The 25,018-nt window shown below is 34.8% G+C and overlaps 1 protein-coding gene across 13 annotated transcripts in view; it reads left to right on the plus strand.

The window, feature by feature from the left end:
- The window catches only part of TTLL7 (tubulin tyrosine ligase like 7), a 71,865-nt gene that overhangs the window by 38,072 nt on the left and 8,775 nt on the right, over nucleotides 1–25,018 (plus strand). For 10 of the 13 annotated variants that reach the window (XR_003498850.3, XM_038183304.2, XM_038183306.2 and 7 more), the window contains 10 exons: nucleotides 2,729–2,823; nucleotides 3,719–3,866; nucleotides 3,945–4,018; nucleotides 7,325–7,460; nucleotides 8,263–8,349; nucleotides 12,506–12,701; nucleotides 13,682–13,950; nucleotides 17,400–17,534; nucleotides 19,281–19,361; nucleotides 24,438–24,598. Coding sequence is in view for 12 of the 13 variants with exons in the window: in XM_038183304.2 (XP_038039232.1) it covers nucleotides 2,729–2,823; nucleotides 3,719–3,866; nucleotides 3,945–4,018; nucleotides 7,325–7,460; nucleotides 8,263–8,349; nucleotides 12,506–12,701; nucleotides 13,682–13,950; nucleotides 17,400–17,534; nucleotides 19,281–19,361; nucleotides 24,438–24,598 (1,382 nt within the window). In the remaining variant the exon portion in view is untranslated. Of the gene's footprint in view, nucleotides 1–2,728; nucleotides 2,824–3,718; nucleotides 3,867–3,944; nucleotides 4,019–7,324; nucleotides 7,461–8,262; nucleotides 8,350–12,505; nucleotides 12,702–13,681; nucleotides 13,951–17,399; nucleotides 17,535–17,916; nucleotides 18,549–19,280; nucleotides 19,362–24,437; nucleotides 24,599–25,018 lie in introns of those variants that run through there. The other 3 variants (XM_072041958.1, XM_027463296.3, XM_027463297.3) reach the window with 3 other exon arrangements.

Here is a 25,018-nt window from a genome sequence, read left to right on the forward strand (position 1 = left end):
TGTTAGAGTCACTTTAGTAAAGAATGGGATCTTTTCCAAAACACTCATGTTGTTTTACAGATTGAATGAAGACTAAATCCCTGTTATTTAAAGGATGTAATATTTTATTCAATTGATTTTAGATTTATGAAGTCGTTTTTGTTATGTCATGTCTTTATATTTGAATGGTCTTCTCAATAGCTGAATATTTCAAATTTATACTAATAAGCTGCAGCAGTGAGAGGTGAGAATGCTCTCTTTGGCTGTTTCCATAAAGGGGTAAAACTCCAGGCTGAAATTTTCTCAACATATTGGTGAAAGAATATGGTGAAGTAGTATCTTAAGCATTTACAGAGTTTCAGTTCTGTAAAATCAGAATCTTTTGCAAATGTAGATGGGGATGGGAGCCTTACATGGTTCAACTTACACTGCTTAATTTAAGTATTACAGGTATGAAGTCCTTTACTGACAAGTGTGTAATTATGAAACACAACTGCCATGCTCACAAGTAGTTTGATTAATTGTACATGCTGTATTCATTGAAATTCTAATTATGAAGCAAAAGTTGAAGATTTCAATTGGAAGAATTAAAAACATGTTGATAATTTAGTTCTATACCTACTGAAATAACAGCATTTCAAATTCTTCTTACATCTTTTCTATCCCTACCTTATTTTGCTGCTTAATATACATAGTCAATATGGTTTTGTTTGTTCATAAGTGCCAGAAGTAGATTTTTGGGAAAATTCACCCTGTAGGAGAGAAAATGTAAATAATTTTATGCTATTCAGAGTGCTAATTTCCACTGGTACTCACATAAGTAATATATATTTATAACATCTTTACTAATGCAGACTTTATGCCCAATATTGTACTTAAATTGTTGTCAGCCTAGGAATAAATAAAATAAATTGAAATACAACAGTGCACTTATGCATGCTTCTAAATTGGAAACTTCAGGGTTGTGTAAGGATGTGTGTGTAGCTGGGAATTCTGTGCATTCAGTATTGAAATAACATAACATTTACATGTTTCAAACAAGTCCTCATATCTAACTGTATTCTCACCAGATTTAAGGATTCAGTACATTGTCTCTAATAAAAGATTGGAAATTAATTTACCAAATTTTTGGAAATTTTAATAACTATGTTAAACTATATTAACTATAAATTTCTGTCTGCTCAGCTGTTTTTAATGTATGCAAAACTGGTATTTCAAAGTACAATTTTATCATTTGCTGTATGTTACTATGGAGTCAAAAATTCAATACAGAATATCATATTGTTCAATATCTCCTAAATTTCTCCTAAATAAGGAGCTGGGGCTTGATTTTACATCTCTGTTTTCAGTTCAGTGAGCTTTTTATGTATTCAAGTATTGGTTGGACTGAAACATAAAGCTCTACATTGGATCTCACTTTTTATGTGCATAGGGTACAAAGTATTAGTTTTCACTTCTGAAACTCTTTAATGTCTGTCCCTTCCTAGCCAGCACTGCTCATTCACAGTCAGCATGATTTCTGCCTCTTATTAGCACTTGTTGCTCGTGTATAAATTTTTACACAGGGCTGGAGGGCATTCCTGGAGATGTTGATGCATTTACTTCATCCTCTATCAAAGCTTTTCTGTAAGCTGTTCTCCTGCAGGTGCTGCAAAGCTTGGCTGTGGTTATATGGTAGTTGGTGGAGGCTGTTAAGTGTGTGATTTGGTCTCATTGATTTCCAGATTAATTTCCCTTGTTCCTCTGTGTTTATAGTAACATAATCTTGTCCTATACTTAGGTTATAAGTTTTTGTTATTGATGCAGTTATGTTTTATGTTTTCTTACTATGTACTGATTTAATAAGTTAGACCTCAAGGTTTTGCTTTAAGGCGTATCAGAATAGTTATTTAAATGTACTTGAGAAGACCTTGAATTAGAACTTTCTGTTCTTACAAGCTACTTTTCAGAGAAGAACTGTATTCAAAACTGATGTCAGACTGGGAACTAAGAAAGAGTTTAACTTTACCTTATCGCTCTTTACAGATACCTTAAAGGAGGCTGTAGAGAGGTGGGGTGTTGGTCTGTTCTCCCACGTGCCTGGTGACAGGACGAGGGGGAATGGGCTTAAGTTGCGCCAGGGGAGGTTTAGGTTGGATATTAAGAAGAAATTCTTTACTGAGAGGGTTGTTAGGTATTGGGATGGGCTGCCCAGGGAAGTGGTGGAGTCACCATCCCTGGAGGTCTTTAAAAGATGTTTAGATGTAGAGCTTAGGGATATGGTTTAGTGGAGGACTGGTTAGTGTTAGGTCAGAGGTTGGACTTGGTGATCTTGGAGGTCTCTTCCAACCTAGATGATTCTGTGATTCTTCCTGTACTGGACTCCTACAGTATTGTAAATAAATGGTTATAATGTATTTAGCAGCATTCTTCCTGGTAAATTTCTTGTCTCAGCCACCAAGAATACATTAGGCTGAATTTACAGTGCCAATACTTGAATCATGTTCATTGTGACTGGATGAATTGGTGGCTGAAAGATACATCTCACTCCTTAGTATCTGTGATGTTTAATGCTCTAATTATTTAAAAAATACAAACCAAAATGAGCTTATCAACATGTATCATCTTACTCTTTGCTATGTGTGAAAGAATGGCTTCTCCAAAGCCTGTTACAATAGATGCATGTCCATTGAAGCTGAACATTCCTGAGTATTATGCATCTCGTTTTTTTTTGTTTTCTTTTTTTTTTTTTTTTTTTTTTTTTTTTCAGATTAATCGTGCTCCAAGCTTTGGAACTGATCAAAAAATAGACTACGATGTAAAAAAGGGTGTTCTTCTAAATGCATTAAAGCTTCTCAACATACGGTAAACTTGTCCTCTTTTTTTTAGTCTGGCTGTCCTTCTGGCTTTAAATGTGTTGTTTCGTTTTGTATGTGAACTTATTTATTTATTCTTTGCATTGGACTAATAGAACATGAAAACATTTTTTTCCACCTTCATATTTAGAAAAAGTAAATGCTTCCATTGCTGTCAGTTTTGCTATTGAAATTAATCCAAATTTAACTTTTATTCTTGTTTGTGCTTCCCAAAAACGAAGTGATAATGGTCATTTTAATACCTTTTAAATGGTTTCTCAAACAGGTCTCTAAGTGAGAATGTGAGTGCAGTTGTAGGATATTTGCTTTGGCAATAGTTTCATACACAATCAAAAGATATACTGCTCTATAAGAAAGCCTGGTAGTTGGGATATGCTGAAGAAAATCTGAACTTCAGGAACATAGCTGCAACCATATTTGTACATTATATTATAGTACAGAATTATTATAGTACAATTTAAGGTGTGAAGATATTGTAGCCATAAAAGTTAATACTAAAAAAAAATAAAAAATCTTAATGAGCATTTGACTACTAATTTGTATGTTGTAAACCACATGACTGACTGAAAATTACAGATGATTTACTTCAGGTGAAAGTGCATCTCAGTTGCATTGGGTCAGTTTAAGATGCTTAATTCAGTAGATCTTGATACACCAATTTGAGTTCTGAAAACTGATGTCTGAATTCCTCTTCCTGTTATGTAGCTATCAAAACCTGCATTATGTGAGGGCCTGTGGGAATGAATGTGCTAGATATATTTTGCAATATATTTCATTATAAAAGGTCTTTAACATATCCAGTAGCATAAAGAAACCTTTCCTAATTTTTACTGAGGAATACTTCTCTTTGGACTGACATGCCATATAATATATTTGTGTTTCAGGACAAGTGATAAAAGAAGAAACTTAGCCCAGCAGAAAGCTGAAGCTCAAAAAAGACTGTATGGTCAAGGCTCAATGAAAAAACTGTTGCCAGGTTCCTCAGATTGGGAAAAGCAGCGCCACACACTGGAAAGGAGAAAAGAAGAACTGGTATGATGAAAAAGCGCTATTTCTTGCCCATGGCTTATGTTCTCTTTGTGTTAATTGCCTTACTTTCTTGATTTGTAGAAGGAAAGACTTGCACAAGTCCGTAAACAGATTTCCAAAGAAGAGCATGAAAATAGGCACATGGGGAACTACAGGTAACTGTATTGATTGTATTGGTGGGAAGAATTCAGTTCATTGATTAGGAATATTGGAAACAAGTATTTGTGGTATATGATACGTGTATGACAAAAATAAGTAGGCATTTATAGAAAATATAAAATGTAAACCAGGCAGTATGATTTCTTTCAGATAGCACTTTCTCTGATTCCAAATTTTTGTATGCACTTAAGAATTTAAATGACATCAATCACTCTAGTGTTTGTGCAAGAGATTTGCTTGAAAGATGTGATTGTTCAGTTCTATAATCACGTATGACAATTCTTTTCTCTGGGGTGGAGGACAATATTGTGGTGTTAATATTCCTGCATTATTGTACAGACAATGAAAAATCAAATCTGAATGTTCTCTGTGAAGCTTCAGAAACCTTACATTTGGTAATGGCATTTCAGATACCATATTCATATTTCTACACTTTGATTTTGGATCTCAGTAGACTTAAAATTATATATCTTCAGTTTTTGTGGTAAAATATGTTCAAAAGCCTGTTTTAACTTGTTGGTTATAATTGGCATTGGCCAGAAAACAATATTTTTTTGATGTTTTTACTTTATTTATTGACATTAGCTTCAATGAGAAGTGAAAGCAAGGCCAATGGATATTTGGTGAAAGGGTGCAGGGTACTGCTGAGAAGAGATGTTGGGAACATTCACCCAATCTTTACAACATTCATACAGGATGTAGGAGGTCTAGGCTTCTATCTTTCATTTTGAATTAGTCAGAATGCCTTTACTGCTGTTCTTCTGCTTTTTGAACAGATGTTCTATATTTCCCAGTAAACTCCTTATTTAAACACACAGATTTGTTTTTGTTTTTTCCTTTTTTTGATGAATTAACATCTTGCTAACAGAGACTGTTTGTAACATTCCCAGTTTTAATTACATTCTTTCTTGACATATATAGAGCTGAACTAGTATATCAAAAAACAACACAACGAAGCAGTTATTTTCATATTAGTTGGACTAGAAGAAAGAGAAACACGATGCTTAAAAATGTCTTGGTTTTTCTTTAACTTTAAAGTCTAACTTTTTAACTGATCCTGTTTGAGGTTGCTAATTCAGTTGCGGAATGAAAGTGAGCCAAATGTTCTCTTTATTTAGTCTTTTGGTTGATCTAAATCAATAAAATGCAAACATTTTGTTTTTTTTTCTCTGTAAAAAAATGTCATTTAATGAGAAATGTGCAGATGTAAATAGGCAGAACAGCTGTGTGTTTTCTTAATACCACATGTTTGCAAAAAGGCTGAAGAATCAGCAGAGCCTGAGAAGTAAAGGAATTTTGGCTAGAGATACAGATTTTATCTAAGCATTCTTCAGGCTTTTCTCCTTGTGATGTCCTTCTGCAGAGCAGGACTAGCTTGTCTCAGGTATTGCCAATCTATTGCCATAGATCATGGAAATTTTGGGTCCTAGTATCGCTGTATGGATTAGTGCTTCCTGTGAAGCACTTCCAAAGAAACCTTTATGCCTACACAACTTTTGAATCCTAATCCTATGAACAGTTTTTTTTCCATCAACCTCAGTAGGTTTTGATGTAGGCACTATGCCTACAAGTAGCTTAGTCAAGTGTCTGTCTGCAAGTGCAGCTAGCCCATTGGTTTCATTAGGATCCTGTGGTGTTCAGAATAGGATGCTTTCAAATGCCTCCAAGCACTTGTAAATTTATGAGGAACTGAAAAGTATGTATATGTCTTTGAAATAGCCTTTAACTGTAGTCTATTTCTACATATATTTGAATGTGCTTTCTTTAAAGTAATTGTTCTACAGTACTTTTTTAGCAGTAGAATCAACACCATTAAATAGTGTTGACTGCTACTAGATTAGAGTTTGTGTATGTATGCGAACTGGAGCCACCTTCAGGTTGTAGAACCAATGTGAGTTAAATAGGATCATGTTCAACCTTTTTCCATTGTGACAAAATCATAATGAAAGATACCTTTTCAAGAAAGAAAAGACTGAAAATGAAAAGGAGAGCCTTGTAAAAAGTTCACACATACAAAAAAAACCAAAAACAAACACAACACCAACCACAACAAACCAAACATACAAGTCACATAATGCCAGTTGATATATAAATGGTACCTATGTTTTACACAGTGCAGGCAGAATTATCTTATACTCATTACAGTAAGTTAGAAATCAGTCTCCCATCTCCACCATTTCTGACTGTTTCAGGCATTCATTGCATGGATTGGAGCGGGTTTCTTCAAAGCCCGTTGTTACTTGATGAGCATGAATAAACCACTGAGTCCTGTTTCTTAGATGCTCATAATCTTCCCTGTGATTTTAGAGAAAAATAGCATAGCTGCTGTAATGGAAAACCAGAGTCACCCTGTATGTGCATGTACTAGGAAAAAATAAATTCTTACAACATGTATTTCCTCCTTTTTTTTTTTGTTTTTGAAGATTTAACATTCAAGTGCAGTACATATTGAATCTTTAATGTATTTCATGTCCATTAACTCAAAGCAATTGTTCAGATTTTCATTGTTTTGTGTCCTTTCACTGCTAATAAAAATTATTCTGTGACACTGAATTTTACAAGCAATATTTTGTAATAGTTCATGAATCTTTTACACTTGGGTGTACTGTTCAGACCCACCCTGAAATTTCTGAGGGCACTGGGCCTGTTCAGCCTGGAGAAGAGGAGGCTGAGGGGAGACCTCATCGCAGCCTACAACTTCCTCGTAAGGGGGTGTCGAGAGGCAGGAGACCTTTTCTCCATTAACACCAGCGACAGGACCCGCGGGAACAGGGTTAAGCTGAGGCAGGGGAAATTTAGGCTTGACATCAGGAGGGGGTTCTTCACAGAGAGGGTGGTTGCACACTGGAACTGGCTCCCCAGGGAAGTGGTCACTGCACCGAGCCTGTCTGAATTTAAGAAGAGATTGGACTGTGCGCTTAGTCACATGGTCTGAACTTTTGGGTAGACCTGTGCGGTGTCAAGAGTTGGACTTGATGATCCTTAAGGGTCCCTTCCAACTCAGGATATTCTATGATTCTATGATTGCAAAGCCGTGTTTGCTTACCTCTCAGGAATGACCTGATTGCATTACTTTTTGGCTAATTGTTGGCTTAAACCACGTATGTGTTCACTGAGTTAAATCTAGATTTAGAGAGCATCATTCAGAGTGTATGTTTCATGATATGATATGTATTCCATCTATAGTTATAATGTAATATGCATTACAGAAGACTCTGAATTAGCTGCATTTTGTTCCTATTTGATAAGGAACTCATCTTCTATCTTCCACTTAAACTCAGTTTCATTTTTTTTCCCAACAGGCGAATTTACCCTCCTGATGATAAAACATTACTTGAAAAGTATGAGAGTTTGTTAGCCACTGCTTTCCAGACATTTCTTGCTGGGAGAGCAGCTTCACTTCAGCGGGAAATGAATAACCCTTTAACAAGAATGAAGGTACTGAAGCACAAAAATTGGCTTTAAGTTATTTATCTTGGAATTTATGACCTTGCATATTAGTTTCACAATAATCATGTGTGATGGCTAATAAATAGCATTTGATAATGTTTCCATCATTTTATTATTATTCTTTGTGCAGCTTGTGGGCCAGATCCTTGAATCTGGATGACCTGCAGTGGACCCAGGGTGGAGACAGACTAGCTGGCTTTAAGCTACTTTTCAATTTCCCTGATCCTCAGCCTTACCCCTGGCCAAACCAGAGGTTGGCAGAAACTGCTTATGAGCTGGTAATTGCCTCCTTCTTCCTCCAGTAATGTCCCCAGCCTACTCATCCACTTGTACAGACTGGAATGAGTGATATCTTAAAACCAGCTCTGCTAGTTTAAGGAATCCAAAAATTCTGCCTGATTGCCTATTTACGCAGGCAACGATAGAAAGCAGGAGAGTGGCTATATTTAAAATAACCCAATAATGTGATTTAATTTGAAATCTAAGAAAGAATTTCCCGTCTTTGTAATTGGCATCATTCAGCAGTTTTGCAGGAATCTTGTTCAGCCCTTTCTTCAGACTTTAATAAATGTTAAGACTTGATTTTAACTTTTGATTTTGTGATGATTGTAAAGAGAGATGCATGCGTCAGAAGAAATACTGTTATATCCTCCTTTGGAGGCATTCATAGTCTTATTTTAGGAATCAATAATCAAAGTAATTTCAAATTCCTACCAGTTGGCTCTTGAAGTTCGGAAGAATAGGATAATGCCTTCCTTTGAATTAATCATATTGAAATTCCTGTTTCTAGGAGGAGGACATTTTGGATCTTCTGGAGCAATGTGAAATAGATGATGAAAAACTAATGGGAAAATGTACCAGGCAGCGAGGGCCTAAGGTATTTTACTTTTAGATGCCATATTTTTTAAATTCTATTCCAGTCTGAGAATTTTAAGTGAGCAAATTAGTTAGCTGATTCTGGTGGAAGCTTTGTTCCTCATATTGCCATTAGCTTGTTTTTTGTTTTTTAAATATGAAGAGAAGCATAATTACCTTTTGTCCAGCCAAATCCCATTAAAATTTTAACTGGATGTGGGATTCTTTTCCTCTCTAAGCTGTTTTGAGGAATCGGTGTGCATGGCAACAACTGTTCTACAAGAGACTGCTTCATTTCAGTGTGTGAAATGATCTTTTATATCCATAGATTATCTCAGAAGAATGCTTTGATCTTTAATCGATTAGTGCTACTGAGGAATTTTGAGATCATGGGATAAAAGGCACTATGGAAGCTCAAAGGATTAATTATGATTATGATGTATCTGCAGCTTGCTTACTAGCTAAAAGGGTCATACGATATATCTTGAAGCCAGTTTCATATCCAAAATCTGATTTTAAAGTGAATATACTTTATTTTTAGCTTAATACTTTCTGCTTGTGCACATAGTTCATGTGAGTTTTTGCCTTAAATACACTGTGTCCCTCTGCAAGCCAGTAAAGATGAATAGTTTGGGCTTAGCTTAAAGAGGTGTGTTTACTATATCCTGCAAACATTTTATGTCAAGTCTGCTTAGAGGAGCCTGCTTTTAAGTTCCTGACATGTAATAGATTTAAGTATGCATGTAAATTTTTTTTACAGCATTTTATGTTTCTGAGAACATGGTATACAAGTCTTGGTACAGGTGAATTTCCTTACAAAATGAATACTGACGATTGTCCCGGGCTTGCAGGGCTACTAAACATGTGTGCAAGAATCTACATTTTTATACAGGTGTGCATACTGGAAAGATAATTGGTATATCCATTCTAGAGTTTTGTGAGCCAGTGCTCTAACAGTTGCCAACTCATTTAAATAAGACAAAACAAAAACAAAAAAACAAACAAACCAAAACAAACAAACAAAAAACCACATCCGGTCCACCCTGGCAACACACTCAACCCACATTCTTCAGGGCTTGGTTTTCAGTTCTTTAAAATAGTGTCACTTAATTCAAGCTTAACATCCCAATCACATGCCTGTTTCCAGAAGCCTGTCTTTTCCCAGCAGCCCTCAAAGAGCATCTATCTGGTTGACTGTATGCACACACAGATGATAAGCTCTACACTGGTTGCACAGAAACCATTTCCAAGCTGGAGGCCATAAACATTAATAGAGTACTGAACTCAAACTGAAAAACTTCTTTTAAGTAGTTTTAAGTTGAATTCTCAATTTCTGAGTGAGATTATATGATGTGGTCTTCTTTTATAGTAGACAAATTAATTCTGTAGCTTAGAAGCTGTTACATCAGATCAACATTGCATTAATAGGACAGAGAAAAAATTCTGCATATTGCAGAATTCCCACTTGTTGCCTTAAAATTTATGAGATCAAATGAAAGGGAAATGAAACTAGCTTATCGAAGGAGGTTGTTTCTTTTCTTTGCAGTGTACAGACTCCATGCTGTACAGGATATGCATTCCTGCATCTTTTTCTTAGGGTCCTGGTATACTTCTCAATCCTTTAAGCCATACACACAGTGAAGGCATGTGACTGGGGACTTCTCTAGTTGTGTAATATCCTATGCAGTCCCTTTGAAATACGGATGTCTGTTTCGGATGGTCCTTGTATCTTGCACCAAAAGAGTATCACCCCTTTCCTTTAAGGAGTAAGGTGAATATAGGTAATAATGTGCATTTGATTGGCTACCTCTTTGTATATCATACCTCTATGATATACATGGTGTCTAATATCTGTCTGTATATAAATCTGGTGAGGTAGGCAGTATAATTTACTATTGCCTGTCAATCTATCAGGTAAAAGAGTAATCTAGTAGTAAAACTAATCTTTTGTAAGCATGAAATACTACAAATAAAGATCCATTTGGGTATCCAAAAAGTAACACAAGCAAGATCTGATAGTCAAAACAAACCAGTACATCTCACCTCAAGTCCTGTTAAATGAAAGGTTCTTTGGGAAGGTCATAACATGCTGCCCTCATTTAACCTTTAGTGGCTGGCCTGCTGACAGAGGCTACTGTTTAGGAAGTCAGATGCTTTGCCTTGGGCACACTCTCTTCCTTGGAAAAACGAACAGTTAGGACTCTGTGCAGCATAGTTGGAAAAATATGAAGAGAGAAGAACGTTTTCCTCTTGATCTTCCTCCATACACATACATGTATTTGAAGGGTAGAGGGTGTGTGTTTGTGTAAATAAATTTTGCATGTAAAAACAATTCCATATTTGCTTGGAGGCAATTTTTGTCTGCAAGTAAAATATTACTGAATTCTACCTAAACTGAGAAATTATTTCTGGAAATGTCTGGTTTATTTGTAGCCTCTAGAGGGCACCTTATACTCGCACACTGTAAGGTTTACTCTGCCATGTTTATTAAATTGCACCGGTTCTTTGTGTAGGAAAAAGAAGTAAGGAAACAAAATAACATAGGTATTTTAGAGGAAACAAGTAATTACTTTTATTTTATTCTTCTTATATAAAATCAGATGAGTCTAATCAAACAAAAACGAGGTTAGCATAAGGGGAAAATCAAGGTGATTAGAATTGCTATGGATGTGAGTATTAAACTTTTAAGTGGTCAGTTTAAACCCAGATCTGGCTATTATTTGTCTTCATTGCTTTCTGTAATTTCTTTGACTTTTCCTTTTATTCTTCTAGGTTGATTGATGCAAAGTCTTAGTCTGTTCTTATTGTTCATTGCAAAAAGTGTTAGAAACATGCATATGATAAGAGGAAATAAGATCTACTTTAAAATCCCTGTGATTTTTAATTGAAATTATTTATTATTTCATGTATAACTCATCCAGAATGTCTAATCAATATATTATTTCTCCATGATATGTACCATTTCGGGATTGGGATACCTAGTTTTGAGAAAGCAGTAGGTGTTGAGGCACCTTAATTTATCCTTTTGGCAGGTAGATAGACATCAAAATACTATTTTTGTAATTTGAACATTGCCAGGGAATTGCCAGGGAAAAAAACAAACAAACAAAAACAATTGCCACAGTGGAATATACTTCTTTAACTCGTCCTTATCCAGTTTGAGAGCTTGTGCTTGCATAACCATACTATCACTGTTAAGTTAGTGGGAGAAATCTCTTTCCTTCCTTGCCTGGAGTAGAAGTTTTTGTAGGATATGTTTATTTGTAAAATATCACCCTTCGCAGTAAATCTTTGTGCGTTATATTAAAATAATGAGGCAATTTAAATTCATCCTCAGAGTTTCTTCTATTTCAGACTGATCCAAAAGATGTTCAGAAATTACAGTATTTTTTTAATGTGAGACTTAATTTAATTAGGCAACTAGGAAGATGAAGCCATTGTCATAGCTTCTTACAGCTGACCATTACTGGAATGAAAACTTAGGAAAAATAATTACCATATGAGACCTCTTAGGTTGATAGATATAATGGTGGACACTGCATTTTACTTGTCTGTCTCGTTGATGTAAGAAAAAAACCCCACGTCATTTCTGTTCTTGCATCAGTTTCTCTGTCTCCTACTTTTTGCTTTTTATCTTACATTACTCTTGGTAATAGCATGAGATTAATTACCTGATGAGACTGAATCCCATGTACATATGGGATGCCAAAGGTACCTAGCATAGCTTTCTATATCCCTCCAGATTCTGCCTTCTACAGGATGTGGATTAATCACTTTCTCTTTCAGAAGTGTACCAGACAAAGTTCCCTGATGATTACTTCACAGCAATCACTGTTACAGAACACCTTCAGTTATTGCAAATATCACTTAGGGATTGCAACTGATTGCAAATGGTGTTCTGTATAATTTGATTCACTGTTTTAAACTATAATATATATCAGGTAGTGTAAATCCTACTTGAAATAAACTAACATTTTTGCCTTACTATATTATGCTGATATTTTTATGAGAAAGTTTGGAATTATTGTGTCATTAGTTTAATAAGGTACTAAAAAATTTGAGATAGCCTTAATATTTACAAATGAACCTCCCTGAATCAGAGACATAACGTGATAGTAAAGTGTTCTTTTGGGATTATAAAGGAATTTATTTTTTTTCATTTATTTATTTTGCTTTAGCCCTTGTATTCTATGCCAGAAAGTGCACAACCCTTAAGAAAACTTAAGAACTACAATAGTGATAGCAGCTGTGATAGTGGTAGCAGTATGTCAGAGTCGGGAGAAGAAACTGAAAAGGAAGATCATAATGAAAAAAAAGAGAAAAAAGTATCATATGATCTTGAAGAAAATAAATATAAGTCCTTGGAACGATCAGGTAAGTTAAGTTACCACATTTTTAAGTCTGGTCTTACATGGTGAATTATATAGAATGCTTGAGTATTTCAGAATATATCAACAGTCATAGCTCAGAGTTAAACAGTGGTTTGTTCATTTAATCTTCTTTAAAATCTTTTCTAAAATAAATAAAAAAAAAAAAAGGAAAAAAATATGAATATTTTTGACAAGAATGCCAAAGGGAAAAAACACATTTGGATGACAATTGAAAATGGTGTGAATTTACTCTTAGTTGTTTTTTTTTTTTTTATAAGATTGTTATTTTTTCCTTGTAAAATAAAGTTTCATTAAGCTTGAATTTGCTGGAATATAGAACGGATACAGAAATATATCTGTATATATATGTTTCTGATGAGATATTTTCTTGCTTACTGTAGAGTGCTAGTGTGACTGTGTTCTGTTGAACATGGTAGATACGCTTTTTTATTTTTTATTTTTTTAGAGGTGTATTGTGTCAAAGAATTTCGTCATTTAATTACACAAATACTTCTAAAGTTTTATTTTTCATAGGAACGTCCTTTATTTAGCAGGAGGCTGAATTGAAAAACTTTACAGCTGGACAGGAGCAGATGAGTTAGACCAGGTCTACAGATACGTGTTCCTTCAACTACATTTTCTCTTTCTTCCATATTCTTCTAGTCAAGAAGACTAACATAGTAGCCACATGCTTTTTGACCCATAGGGAATATGTACTCTGTCTCAAATCTGATGCATGGATCGGAGTCCACCTGATTAAAGCTGACTATGAGGGAGAAATAAATGTTCTTATAGAATATATATAACGTGTGTTATTAGAGGATCTGACATGAATGACTACGACATATAAAATTGTTAGTCAATGTAAGTTATTGTACAATGGATGTAAATGTGATAGTCATGTGTGTTGTTAGTTACAAAGACTGAAAAATGGGTGTAAAAAGACTAATAAGTAATTGCATCATTTCTTTAATTTGTCTGCAGGTAGAATGAACTGGAAACCTTCAATTAAAAATATAAAATCTCCATCATATTCACCCTCCACATCATCTGCAGGTCCAATAAGGCGTTCTGTAAGCTGCCCTCGTTCTATATCGACTATGCAGTCACATGAGCAGCGTCCCTTCTCAGCCAAAGCATCTCTGCAAGTCCAACGTGCATCCTCAGTGAATAGGGCCCGTTCTTTAAATTGCAGCCCATCTTCATCCAGAGTCTCTCAGACATCCAGCCTGGGCACTATGAATTCTTCGGGGGTGAGTTAGCAGAGCAGTTACCTTCAAAAAATGTTTCATTTCTCTAAAGCTTTATAAATGCCTTAATAATTTTTACAATGTCAGAAATCCTGATGTACAGGATTTTGATGTATAGTCAATTCTATTTTAACAGAAACTCAGGAATGTAAGATCTCCACATCTCTACATGTCTTACAGTGAGTGCTAGCTGTGATGTTCCAGTGTTTCTGGTGCAGCTATACAGATACCACATTTTATGAAAATGGAAATCTTAGCTAGGGCCTTTGTGGCTTAGAAACCCTCTCTCCTAGGCAGGTTTTTTTTTGTTTGTTTGTTTGTTTTTGTTTTCTGCTTTAATGGTAGAAAGTTATTACTTTAGCATGAAACTCTTTAAAAAGTTTCTGTAGTTTGTTTGGGGACTGACGGTTTCTGAAATAAGGATCTGCCTACCTTCAAAATTTTTACAGTGACAAAAACACATCAGTGCTTGAAAAACAGTGTATAATCCTAGGATAAATGCATAGTATCAGATCAAAACATTAGTAAGGTTTTGTATGGCTCTTCATTGAAGATGTAATTACTTTGCAGCCTACTGTACCTAATTCAAATCAACTGTACCACTGCTCTACTTCCAGAGTTAACAATTTAAAATTTATAGGCAGTTCCATGTCTTCCTTAGGATTTACTAATTTGCTGTTGGAATAACAGTGTCAGAAGCCTATTTTTATTTTTTTAAGTGAAGATAAAACTACTTTCATTTTGAAGCCTGTCCCTGAGGAAGGCAAACATTTAGATCTGCATGGTCCAACTAAGTAATTAATAGAAAAAGCAGATCTTATTAAATAAAGATTTTTAGCTGTTTAGAATCTGTGTGCTAATATTTTACAGGTGTATTTCTGGAATATACCTTTTTTTTTTTTTTTTTTTTCATTGCTTGCATGGTGGACCACTTGCCCCCAGGCAGTGTTTGCTGGATCTGTATCCAGCCTAATTCAGTATAGTATTGAGTGTTTGTGCCAGTGTGTTTCAATTCGTCCTTTGGTGGCTGACCCGTATATTTCATCACCCAAATAATTCATCTGGAGAGAGGGCAAAACAAATTGGCACTTCTAACCCACCCTTGCAGCCTTTCTCCATTGTGTTGAGTTTTGATTTTGAGAAATCCTTTTGTAATGCTAATTAACGTGCTTCATAGTATTTACTGTCTCTAATCATCATTTTTATCCGGTAGAACACACATTGTCTGTTTTGCCTGTGAGGCTTTGTCTAAATGATGAAAAAGAACCCTTTTAAAATTGCGTGCTGACATCTTGCAAAATACTTCTTAACATGGTTTTCCATCTTTAAAGTCAGCTAATAGAATTGGGAAGACATTAAGATTTTGTCTTCACCACAACAAGTTAAAGGTATTTTTTATCACACTAGCTTTCTCAAGTTTAAAAAGTACCCTTTCATCATCAAGATGTATTCCGAGAGTTTAATGAGACAGACTTAATATAGATTTTTCTACTCACATTAACTCTATATCAAATACAAATTACTGAAAGATTAAAACCAGTCTCTTACCGTATGACATTAAAAATGGGCTGCTCACTTAAATTAACATTAGTAAGAAACTGTACATACTTTTTCATTGAGAAAGCTGTACTACAGAAGTGATCTTGATATGCAGATCTATTATGTTGGGTGATAGAGCTTGGGTCATGTTTCTTAAAATAATGTGAATAAAATTACTTACAAAATTGATAAGAACTACTCATAATTTAGCACTGTATTGTGAATGGAACTCTGTTCATAATTATTTTTGCAACTAAGAATAATATACTATATATTACTGCTAGAATAAAATTGAAATTGATAAACTATAACTTACTAAGAAGAAATAATTTGTACATGCTAAAGTGTTAGTTTTTCAATCCTTTGGGCAAGCAAAAAGGGAGTGTATTGCCACTTTTGGAGACTGGTAAGATCCAAATATACTAAAGGCATGGAAACTAAGTTTAGAATAAGCCATCTCATGAGACCCAACCTGGAGTAACGCATTGAGCTCTGGGGCCCCCAGCGTAAGGACATAGACGTCTTGGAGGAGGTCCAGAAGTGGGACACAGAGGGGACACAGATTATCAGAGGCTGGAGCACCTCTCCTATGAAGACAGGCTGAGGGAGTTGGGGTTCTTCATCCTGGAGAAGAGAAGGCTCTGGGGAGACCTTGTAGCACCCTGGCAGTACCTAAAGGGGGCCTACAGGAAAGCTTGTGAGGGACTCTTACCTGGGAGTGTAGTGATAGGACAAGAGGTAATAATTTTTAACTGAAAGGATTTATATTAGACATTTGAAATAAATTCTTTACTATAAAGGTGGAGAGAGACGGGAACAGGTTGCCCAGAGACGCAGTGAATGCCTCATCCCTGGAAGTGGCCAGGCTGGATGAGGTTTGTCAACCTTGTCTGGTGTGAGGTATCTCTGCCCAGGGCAGGGGGTTGGAACCAGAAGATCTTTAAGGTCCCTTCCAACCCATGTGATTCTATGATTTACATTTGGGAATTACAGACACATTTTATAGCAGTTATAATCAAAAATGGATTTGTAAATATTTGCTACCTTATCATTTCAGCTGCATTATTCTATTAAAATATTTTCTTATGTTTAAAAATATTCTTCACCTACTTAAGCAAAAGTATCCTTAAGTAATGAAGTTCTTACAATATACAAAGATTTAGAAATGCCTAACAATTGAATTTCATTCTTGGAAAAAAAAACAATCAACACTTAAAATTAAGCCCACGTAATTTTGCACGGACAAAAATATGCAAAAGTAAAGAAAAAGGATCAGAAATACTTCTAACTATGTTCTAGATTTTAAAAAGCAAACCCCAAATCCTCCAGACACGGTCTAATCTCAATACTTTATGGTTTCATGCTGTTGGCATGAAAAACACTGATATTTTAAACAGTACCCTGAAAAATTGAAAGCAATGTGTGAACCCCACTTAGCAGAATTGGAGCAAAATGTCCCTACTTTTAATATAACTGGCATTTTCTGTTAAACCATAAATTAAATTTGTCACAGTGCAGAACTGAAATGAAGTTTATTATTATTAATAATTTCTGTTCATTATATTGAATTTAATTTCCAAATTTGTTGTCCACATTCCAAGTGTATATTTTAAATGGTGGCATCATGAATATCTAATATATATTTGCTTATCTTTTTTCAAACAAACATGCATTCAAACTCTGATTTTCTTGCGTTTATTGAGAACTAAGAGTAACCCTGGTGGATTAATGTGCAAAGCATACTTGTGTATATTAGGTATGTATTAGATACTACATTTATACACTTTATAAATGCATTTTATACTACCCTGTTTAGAGGTGTTTGTTTTTTTTATTTATCAAGGAAATATCTTTGCTCCTATTATGTGATCTAATAGCACACCTGGATTTTTTCATCTATTTCATATCTTTAGAATGAGTCTTTGCTGCAACAGAAAACGAAAGAGCAAGAAGTTGCTCTGACAAAAGAGACTCTACTCATTTTCAATGACATGAGAATGAAGTTCCCAGGCAAAACGGATGAAGAATCAGAATTAATTATAGAAGATGTAAGTATCTATAAATAAGAAAGAAGAATTACAAGCTAGATAGTGCTTAAGCCACTAAAACGAAGGAAAGTAGAAAGTTCAATTTATGATACATGAGCTCCTGTGGCCTTAAAATGTCCATAACTCAGGATAATTGAAAAGATTTCAAAAGCTTGGAGCTTTGCATGCTTTTGAGCTTTAAAGAGCAGCACTGAAAACATTCTTATGTCTCCATAACATATATGAGAAACAATCAGAAAGGTTAGGAAAATACAGTTTATCATTGTATGGAAAGTTCAAACTTTTAAGTAAGCTAAGAATAATGTTACAATTCATTAACAGTTTATATTTCATCTGATACTGTTAGTGCAGATCCTGATGTGTTTAATTTGCTTTTGAATAGGCATACTGGAGAACTCAAAACAGTATGCTGGAAGCTTGCTGGTCATAAGGAACACCATTCATACTTTTTGGCTCTTCTAGTCTTCCAACTTGTGTTTTCTCATATCCAACATTGTTCTGAGCCTCATCACGTCAAAGAAATGTGAAACAATCCCTGATCTAAAGTGGAATTAATAAGTGATGCCTAATATATAGATAAGATACATAAGCAAAAAATATATGGCATTTAAGTATCTTATAAATATCTAGTGCAAAGAAACTAACATCAGCTTGTGAAAGAAGAAAATAGAGAAGTTCTTTTCTCAATCTAGTAGAAATATAGAGGGATCTAGTCATTTAAATTAACACCTGTATTCTGATGTAGTAAGCACAGTCCATTGTGTTAGAATTCATCAAACTAATTCATTATCCAGTTGGAAATGCCCTTTGTTCTGCAAGCTTGCAAAATCTTAGAAATGTGTTGATTGTCTCCAGTAATCTGTGTGATTACATCACAGTGGAAAGGAATTGTATTGTCCTGTGTTAATGGTTGATTTATGTGATTCTAGGAGACAGCATTCATAAGTAGCATGTTTAGTTTCTTCTTCCTAGAAGTAGAAATAAAATCCTTCATTAAATTTTCTCTCTCTGAAATGGGGAGCGTGTGTGTGTGTTTATTTATATATGGGAGTATGTGCGTTTGTATATGCACTCCATCTAGTGGTGCTTTTTAACACAACAGTAGCATGATTATAAATGCACTTTCTTATTGCAGAATTCTCTTATGGCTTTAACCAATTTTTGTTGGTAAATAATGTTTCATCATGGAAGGAAACAATCGTATATTAGTTGTCAGGCAGTACTTGTCATAGGTCTAGAATACAATAGAAAGAAAAAATGAAATTTAAAATTTATGTTAACAGCTCAACCTGTTTTGTTATTAGACATCATAAAAGAAGAGTATTTCTCAATCACAATATTGCAGTTCACATGATTATTTATATAAATGTTGAATGAATTGTTTTCAAGATATGTCTAATGTTCTTTATGAAGCAAAAAAATTATTATTTGATTAGATAAATAGTTATGCGTTATTAAACTCCTGTTGCTGTACTGAAGGAATCACAACTGTGTCAGTCAAGATGAGCTTTCTGCTTTGTAGTGTAGGACTTTCAAAATCAGGTAGAAAAGATGGTAGGATTAATTACAAATGGTCCCCTATATAAATTTGCAAATCTTTTCTTTTTCTCTTAGAGAAAACTTCTTTTCCCAGGCATCTTTTAAATACTCACACTTTTTAGCATGAGGAATGTCTGTGAATGAAATGCCAGATTTTGATTGTTTCTGTGCGTATTTTTTTTATCTTGTGTTTTGAAATGACTACAGATAATGGATAATTGGAAGCATCATAAAACAAAAGTGGCATCGTATTGGTTGGTAAAACTGGATTCTGTAAAGCAACGAAAAGTAAGTGATACAGATTTCATTTTCTCAAGATTATCTGATATAGACAAATGGCTGTGTGTGTACTGGTGTTTAGCAGTAGCTGGGAGTGATTTGACATTACAATATTGGCTAGTATCACTAACATACATCTATGTATGAATTAAGTCCATTGCAGGAAAAGATGATGCTCCATGTTTAGACATGCATAATTGTCCTGAAATGTAATTGCAAATAAAAATCTTTAAAAATAAGGCTGGTGAAAGAAGAGCAAACAATGAACAATTACTGCTGATACAAATATTTCTGGTCTGAAATTATGGACTGGTTTATTAACACTCTCTTAGAGTTAGTACTATTAAACTTGATTATTTGGATCTTTGACCCACAGTATTAGAACAGGTCACGTTAAAAAAAAATGTACTTGCCAAGCAAAGATTATTATCATTGTTAGTGTTCAACTACCTGGTTTAGTCTTTCAAAAGCTAAGTAGATTTGTTTACCATTCTGTCTTTGCATTTCTGCTATCTAGTACTTGGCATTGTGCATAGTACCTAAACAATTTTTAATCTGTTTAAAAATTGACATGCTGTAGTATGTCATTCATATCTATATGTCATAACATAACATCAGTCAAAATCATCTTCCCAGCGTAACAGTCATTTTCCTTAATGTAGAAGAAAATTTATTTGAGAGTACTGTTAATACTTTGGTGACCCTAAAGCAATATTTGGGTTTTTGTCTCAGTCACTGCCACATTATGTGGATTAGCATATCTGTTCCAGGCATTTAATCTCTGTATTTCTCAGTTTCACAATCTATTTTTATAGACCATAAAAGAAAGCAACTTAATAAAAATGCTGCACACACGATAAATATTATCGTTGGAAAAGGTTGGTTGATTATTATAGAAGAAGAGAAGAAAAATTTTGGGTCCTCATCTCAACTGTTATAAAATCAGCATTATGATCCTCAGTCTTTCGAATTGTATCTTATTCAACATAGCATTAAATGCTTTTATTTCCATACTGGACAGAGAAAACGTTAATTAAATTTGATGTCATATGATAGAAAAATATTTGACTATTTCAGTTAAATTATCAAGTTCAGATATTAAAGGGAATATGTATCTTCACGGTCTTTTAAAACTAAATTAGACATGATAAACTTGACCATGTAGGAGGCTATAACTTAACCAAAATTATTCTTTAACTGTGTCAAGTGGCAACAATATAACAGCAGAATTCTTTCTTGTGCCATTGACTGGAATCAGTAGAGCAACCATCTTCATTGGCTGAAATTGTGTAATTTTTTGATTCATACCTAGAAATTTTCTGGCTAATAGTCCTTTGCTTAAAATGATCTAATTTTAATTACAGGAAAGAGTGTTGCAATCCCAATATACATGCACATAGGTCTTTATTACTGTCTGCATGGGGCAGCTGTAGCCTTTAGTCCAAATCTGGAGAGAGGCTTAGTGAGGGCTTTTAGAAAACGGTCATGTGGAGGAAGAACTGCTGGGAAGAGGGAGGGCCAGAGAGATAAATACATAGCTAACAGGGCCCAAAATGCACACTGTGGATATGCAGTGAGGATCTCATTTTCAGCAGAAATCATTTTCAGCAGAATTGCCTCCTTTAATCTATGCAGCCATGAGTGTAGATAGAGGTTGCTGGATGGGGCCCCTCACTGCAGCTAAGATACAGGGCTTTCAGAGAGGACTGGTTAAGGTATCTTGTTTATTATTTCTTTTTCTTTTTTTTTTTTTTTCTTCTTTTTTCCCCCTTCTTTTCTCTTCTTTCTTCCCCCTTTCTCTCCTCTTTCTGCCCTTTTCTCTCATTCCTGTTTTCCCTTTTTCTCCTCTTTTTTTTCTTCTTTTGCTATATATTTTTTTCTTTTTCCTTCTTGTCAGAATTTTCTTCTGTAAGCATTATTTCAGAAAGTCTGCAATAAAAGGGTAGTGTTGTCCTTTATTTGACTGACAGTCATGTATAGCCAAGGGCACATTAACAAAGTCAAGATCATACAGGTTGATATGCCAAGTCATTAGTAAAAACTACACAACCAGAAATGTGGATTTCTTTGCTGTTCTTGTGAGGACATCTTTTACAACTTGTGAGACTTAATAGTTCCTGAAGCGCTAATGGGCTCTTCATCTTTGGTTGCACTGGTAATAATTTTTTTTTAAAACTGTTTTTAACCTCAATCCTTTCAAGCATTTAGATAGTTATTCTTAGAAGGGTAGTTTTTAAAAATGGATTAACTTTGACAATGACATTGCAGCTCAGGACTGTCAAATGTGTAAGCTTTTGTTGATTTGGAAGAAGCATGTTTTATATTCCAGTGGGGTGGGCAAAGCAGAAGAAAGCTCAAGGTGAAGAATATTTATGCAAGTAAGGAGTCTATCTCAAAGGTACTTTCTGTAACTTTGTGAAATACAAAACAGAAACTCAATCCCCTTCACTGTACTTTAGAATAACTGTGAAACTCTAAAACATGAGGAGAAAATACCTGGGCAATGTACTAGATTTCACAGTGTTCGTACCTGACAGCTCTATTTTCTAAAGTATTATTGTACATGATGTAGAAAAATTAAACTCCTGCTCATATTCTCAGTGTCTAACGTTACAACGTTACAGCAGAGGTAAAGGACGCGTTTAGAAGAAAGTTGAGAGTATTCCAATAAAATCAATGCATTCTAAAATGAAATTTAGACTCCCAAGACTTCTAGGAAAAGGAGACTTCTGTATGGAAGGAGTTGTGACTGTTTTGTTTTGCATCACTTTACATAATTTCTTTCAAATCTGTTTTGATGGTTACCAGAGGGTCTGTACATCTTGTTTTGAATGTACTCTTTTATAACATCCTGTTCTGTTCTGTCTAAATAATCGGTTATGTTGATGATGCAAATTAACGTAAACAGAAAAATGAAGGCAATCTAGGGATATTAGCTCAGAAAAGGGGGAATGTAGGTTCCATAAGTTCCAGCCCTTGTGCAATGCCTTGTCTCTTTTTCTTAAATGGATGATCGAGGCTGTGTTTGCAAATTAAGAACAATTAACTGAGATGATTTCCCCTCTGGCATGCTGGCAATGTCAACACAGTAAAAACAGAACAGAAGATTTTTTTTTTTTTCCTTATGTTACCTGGCAGTCTGCAGCTTTGCTTAAAGATGCAAGGCTCTGTCTTTAGTTTTTGTTAACTCCAGGTGCTAAAGTAAAATAAAGAGGTCTGCACATTTAATATTGTACTTCATAGTATGTGTCTTTTACACTAGTGAGTTAGAGAGTTACATTCCATGGAATTGTTCTGTTTTACCCATGGAGACAAATGACAATTAGTCAATGTAGCATTGCAAAGAAAGGTACAGTTGAGCCTTTATGTAATTAGGGACTTTAGTGGCCGTTTTTTTTGGCCATTTTTTTGGGTAAGCCTTAGACAGGTGAGGGGAGGCACAAAGGAAAGGCTGCCTGATGAGCATTAAGGCAAGTAGGGTCATGCTGTTAAGAGAATGTTCTGAAAATCCAATTTCTTCCTACAAGTGGGGAGCAGTCCAAAAATGGTTATAGCTCCTGCAGTCACTAAATGGGATCACTATCCTTAGTGAATAATTTACTACTCTTTCCAACTCACTCTTTGGGAGGAAGAGATTGTAGGCATGCTTTTAGTGTTAGACACCTGCATTCATAAAGATTCCCAACAGAGTGGACAGCATTATATTCCCATTGAGTAATTGCATGCATGGAGTTAGCAGAAGGCCTATACATGCAGGCAAACCTAGATCTTCAAAAAAGAGCTTAAATAAAATGTAAATGATGTATTTCATTATTAATCATTTACAGGTTTTCTGCCCACTAAGCTCTGTACTGTAAACTGTTACTGTGTTCCTGCAAGCATTTTGCTTATTTTTTTGCATTGTTTTGTTAGTTTGGTCTAATAATTCTGTTTATAAACAACAGTTTGCTATGCAGGACCAAACAAATTGAAATTCTATACTACTGTTTTTACTAAATCTCCTTCACCTTTTGAGAGTCAGATATTCAACCATATGAATCCATTTGTCATACGCATCTGACAGTTTCCTGGGAAAATATTGAGTGAATAAAGCATAGAGTGCCAGTGAGGGGCCTAAATACTACTTCAGTATTTGGGAAAGGACTACTTCCTATTCCTGGTTTTCATGACAGTATCTAAATAAACAGAAGTCAAGGTGCTCTGCAGCCTGTTTCCCCCCAGAGACTATGGAGGGAACTTAAAAGACTGACTTAAGAGAATTTACAGATTTAAAAACAAGTGTGGTGAATCCCACCTTTGTGTTCCAGTTCAGTGGGGTGTGCAAAGGTATATCAAATAAGAGCCTGGTGAGTTGGATGTACGGCTGCCTATGAGTGTCTGAGTAGCTCAGACTTCCTGGGTAAAAACTCTGCTCCACTGAATGCAGCTTAGAAGCTTCTTTTCTTTGCTCAACATCTTTACACATTTGCATGTAAATATATTAAAATATATTAAATGTATATAATAAATCTATTTAATTTCTATGCACAATAATGTTTATAAAATCTTCCTGTTTCTTTTTCCTTATTTATTTATTTTACTACCCTGTTTACTGCTAAACCAAAATAGTTTGATCTCGGGTAATGCTGAGTTTCAATGGGTATTAAACCAAAAGCAGCTTTAGCTTTTCAGGACATTCTAGTTCTTATAAAGTAGCTGGTATGTTAAAAAGGGAGGGGGAAAAGAAGAAGAGATAATCTTCAAGTATATAATATTTGGGTTGTTAATTATGTTGCTTTTAGTCTCTAATTGCATCCATTTTTGTTTCCTTTTAAATGTTTTTTGTCATTTAAATTAGCTAGTATTCAACGGACTAAAAAAATAGGAAAGCAATAAAAATAAAATATTTTGATTTAGTTTTCCAAAATGTTATTGACAGAAAAAACGTCTCATAAAAATTTGCTGATGCATTCACAGAAATGAAATGTAGACATGTGAGAATTTATAGCTATGCAGTCAGCTATGTGTGCAGTGAATCAGAGAACAGTTGGTTTTAGGTTTTGCAATCTGCCTTTGCTTTGACTTGATTCAAGTACTCTTTCTTAGCTTTTGGATATAGTCAAGACAAGCGTTCGTGCAGTCCTCCAGCATGTCTGGAAGGCTCCAGACATTGAAAACTTACATCTGTACCGTCTCTTTAACCGTGTATTTAATCGCTTACTTTGGAGCCATGGTCAAGGCCTGTGGAACTGTTTCTGTAATTCAGGGTAAGCCCATTTTACTTATTATTTTAATCTTCATAATTTCACAGCTACAAAGACTGATGGCATACTTTGTTGCTCATTTTCATTTAAAAGAATGCTGTAATACATTGAACTTGTTTTAAAACAACATAAAGACCCAGTATAATCAGAAATCTAATAATCTAGGCTAACCGTTTCAGTAATGGAATAGGACGTTTAGTAAGGTTTTTACAAAGATAATAATCTAAGGAAATAAACTAATTTTCAAAACAGCTGAGCTTTTGTTTGACTCTTTCAATTGGATATTCCACAATTTTTAGGCGTCTGGCCTGCAATGTGAAATGTGGATTTACCCTGTACAAAATCATAATCATCTTCAGACTTGCAAGGGAAAAATTCTGTCACAGGTGCAGCTGATGTCTCTTGCCAAAAGCAATATCAGTT

The sequence above is a fragment of the Anas platyrhynchos genome, chromosome 8 (assembly GCF_047663525.1).
Source record: "Anas platyrhynchos isolate ZD024472 breed Pekin duck chromosome 8, IASCAAS_PekinDuck_T2T, whole genome shotgun sequence".
NCBI lineage: Eukaryota > Metazoa > Chordata > Aves > Anseriformes > Anatidae > Anas > Anas platyrhynchos.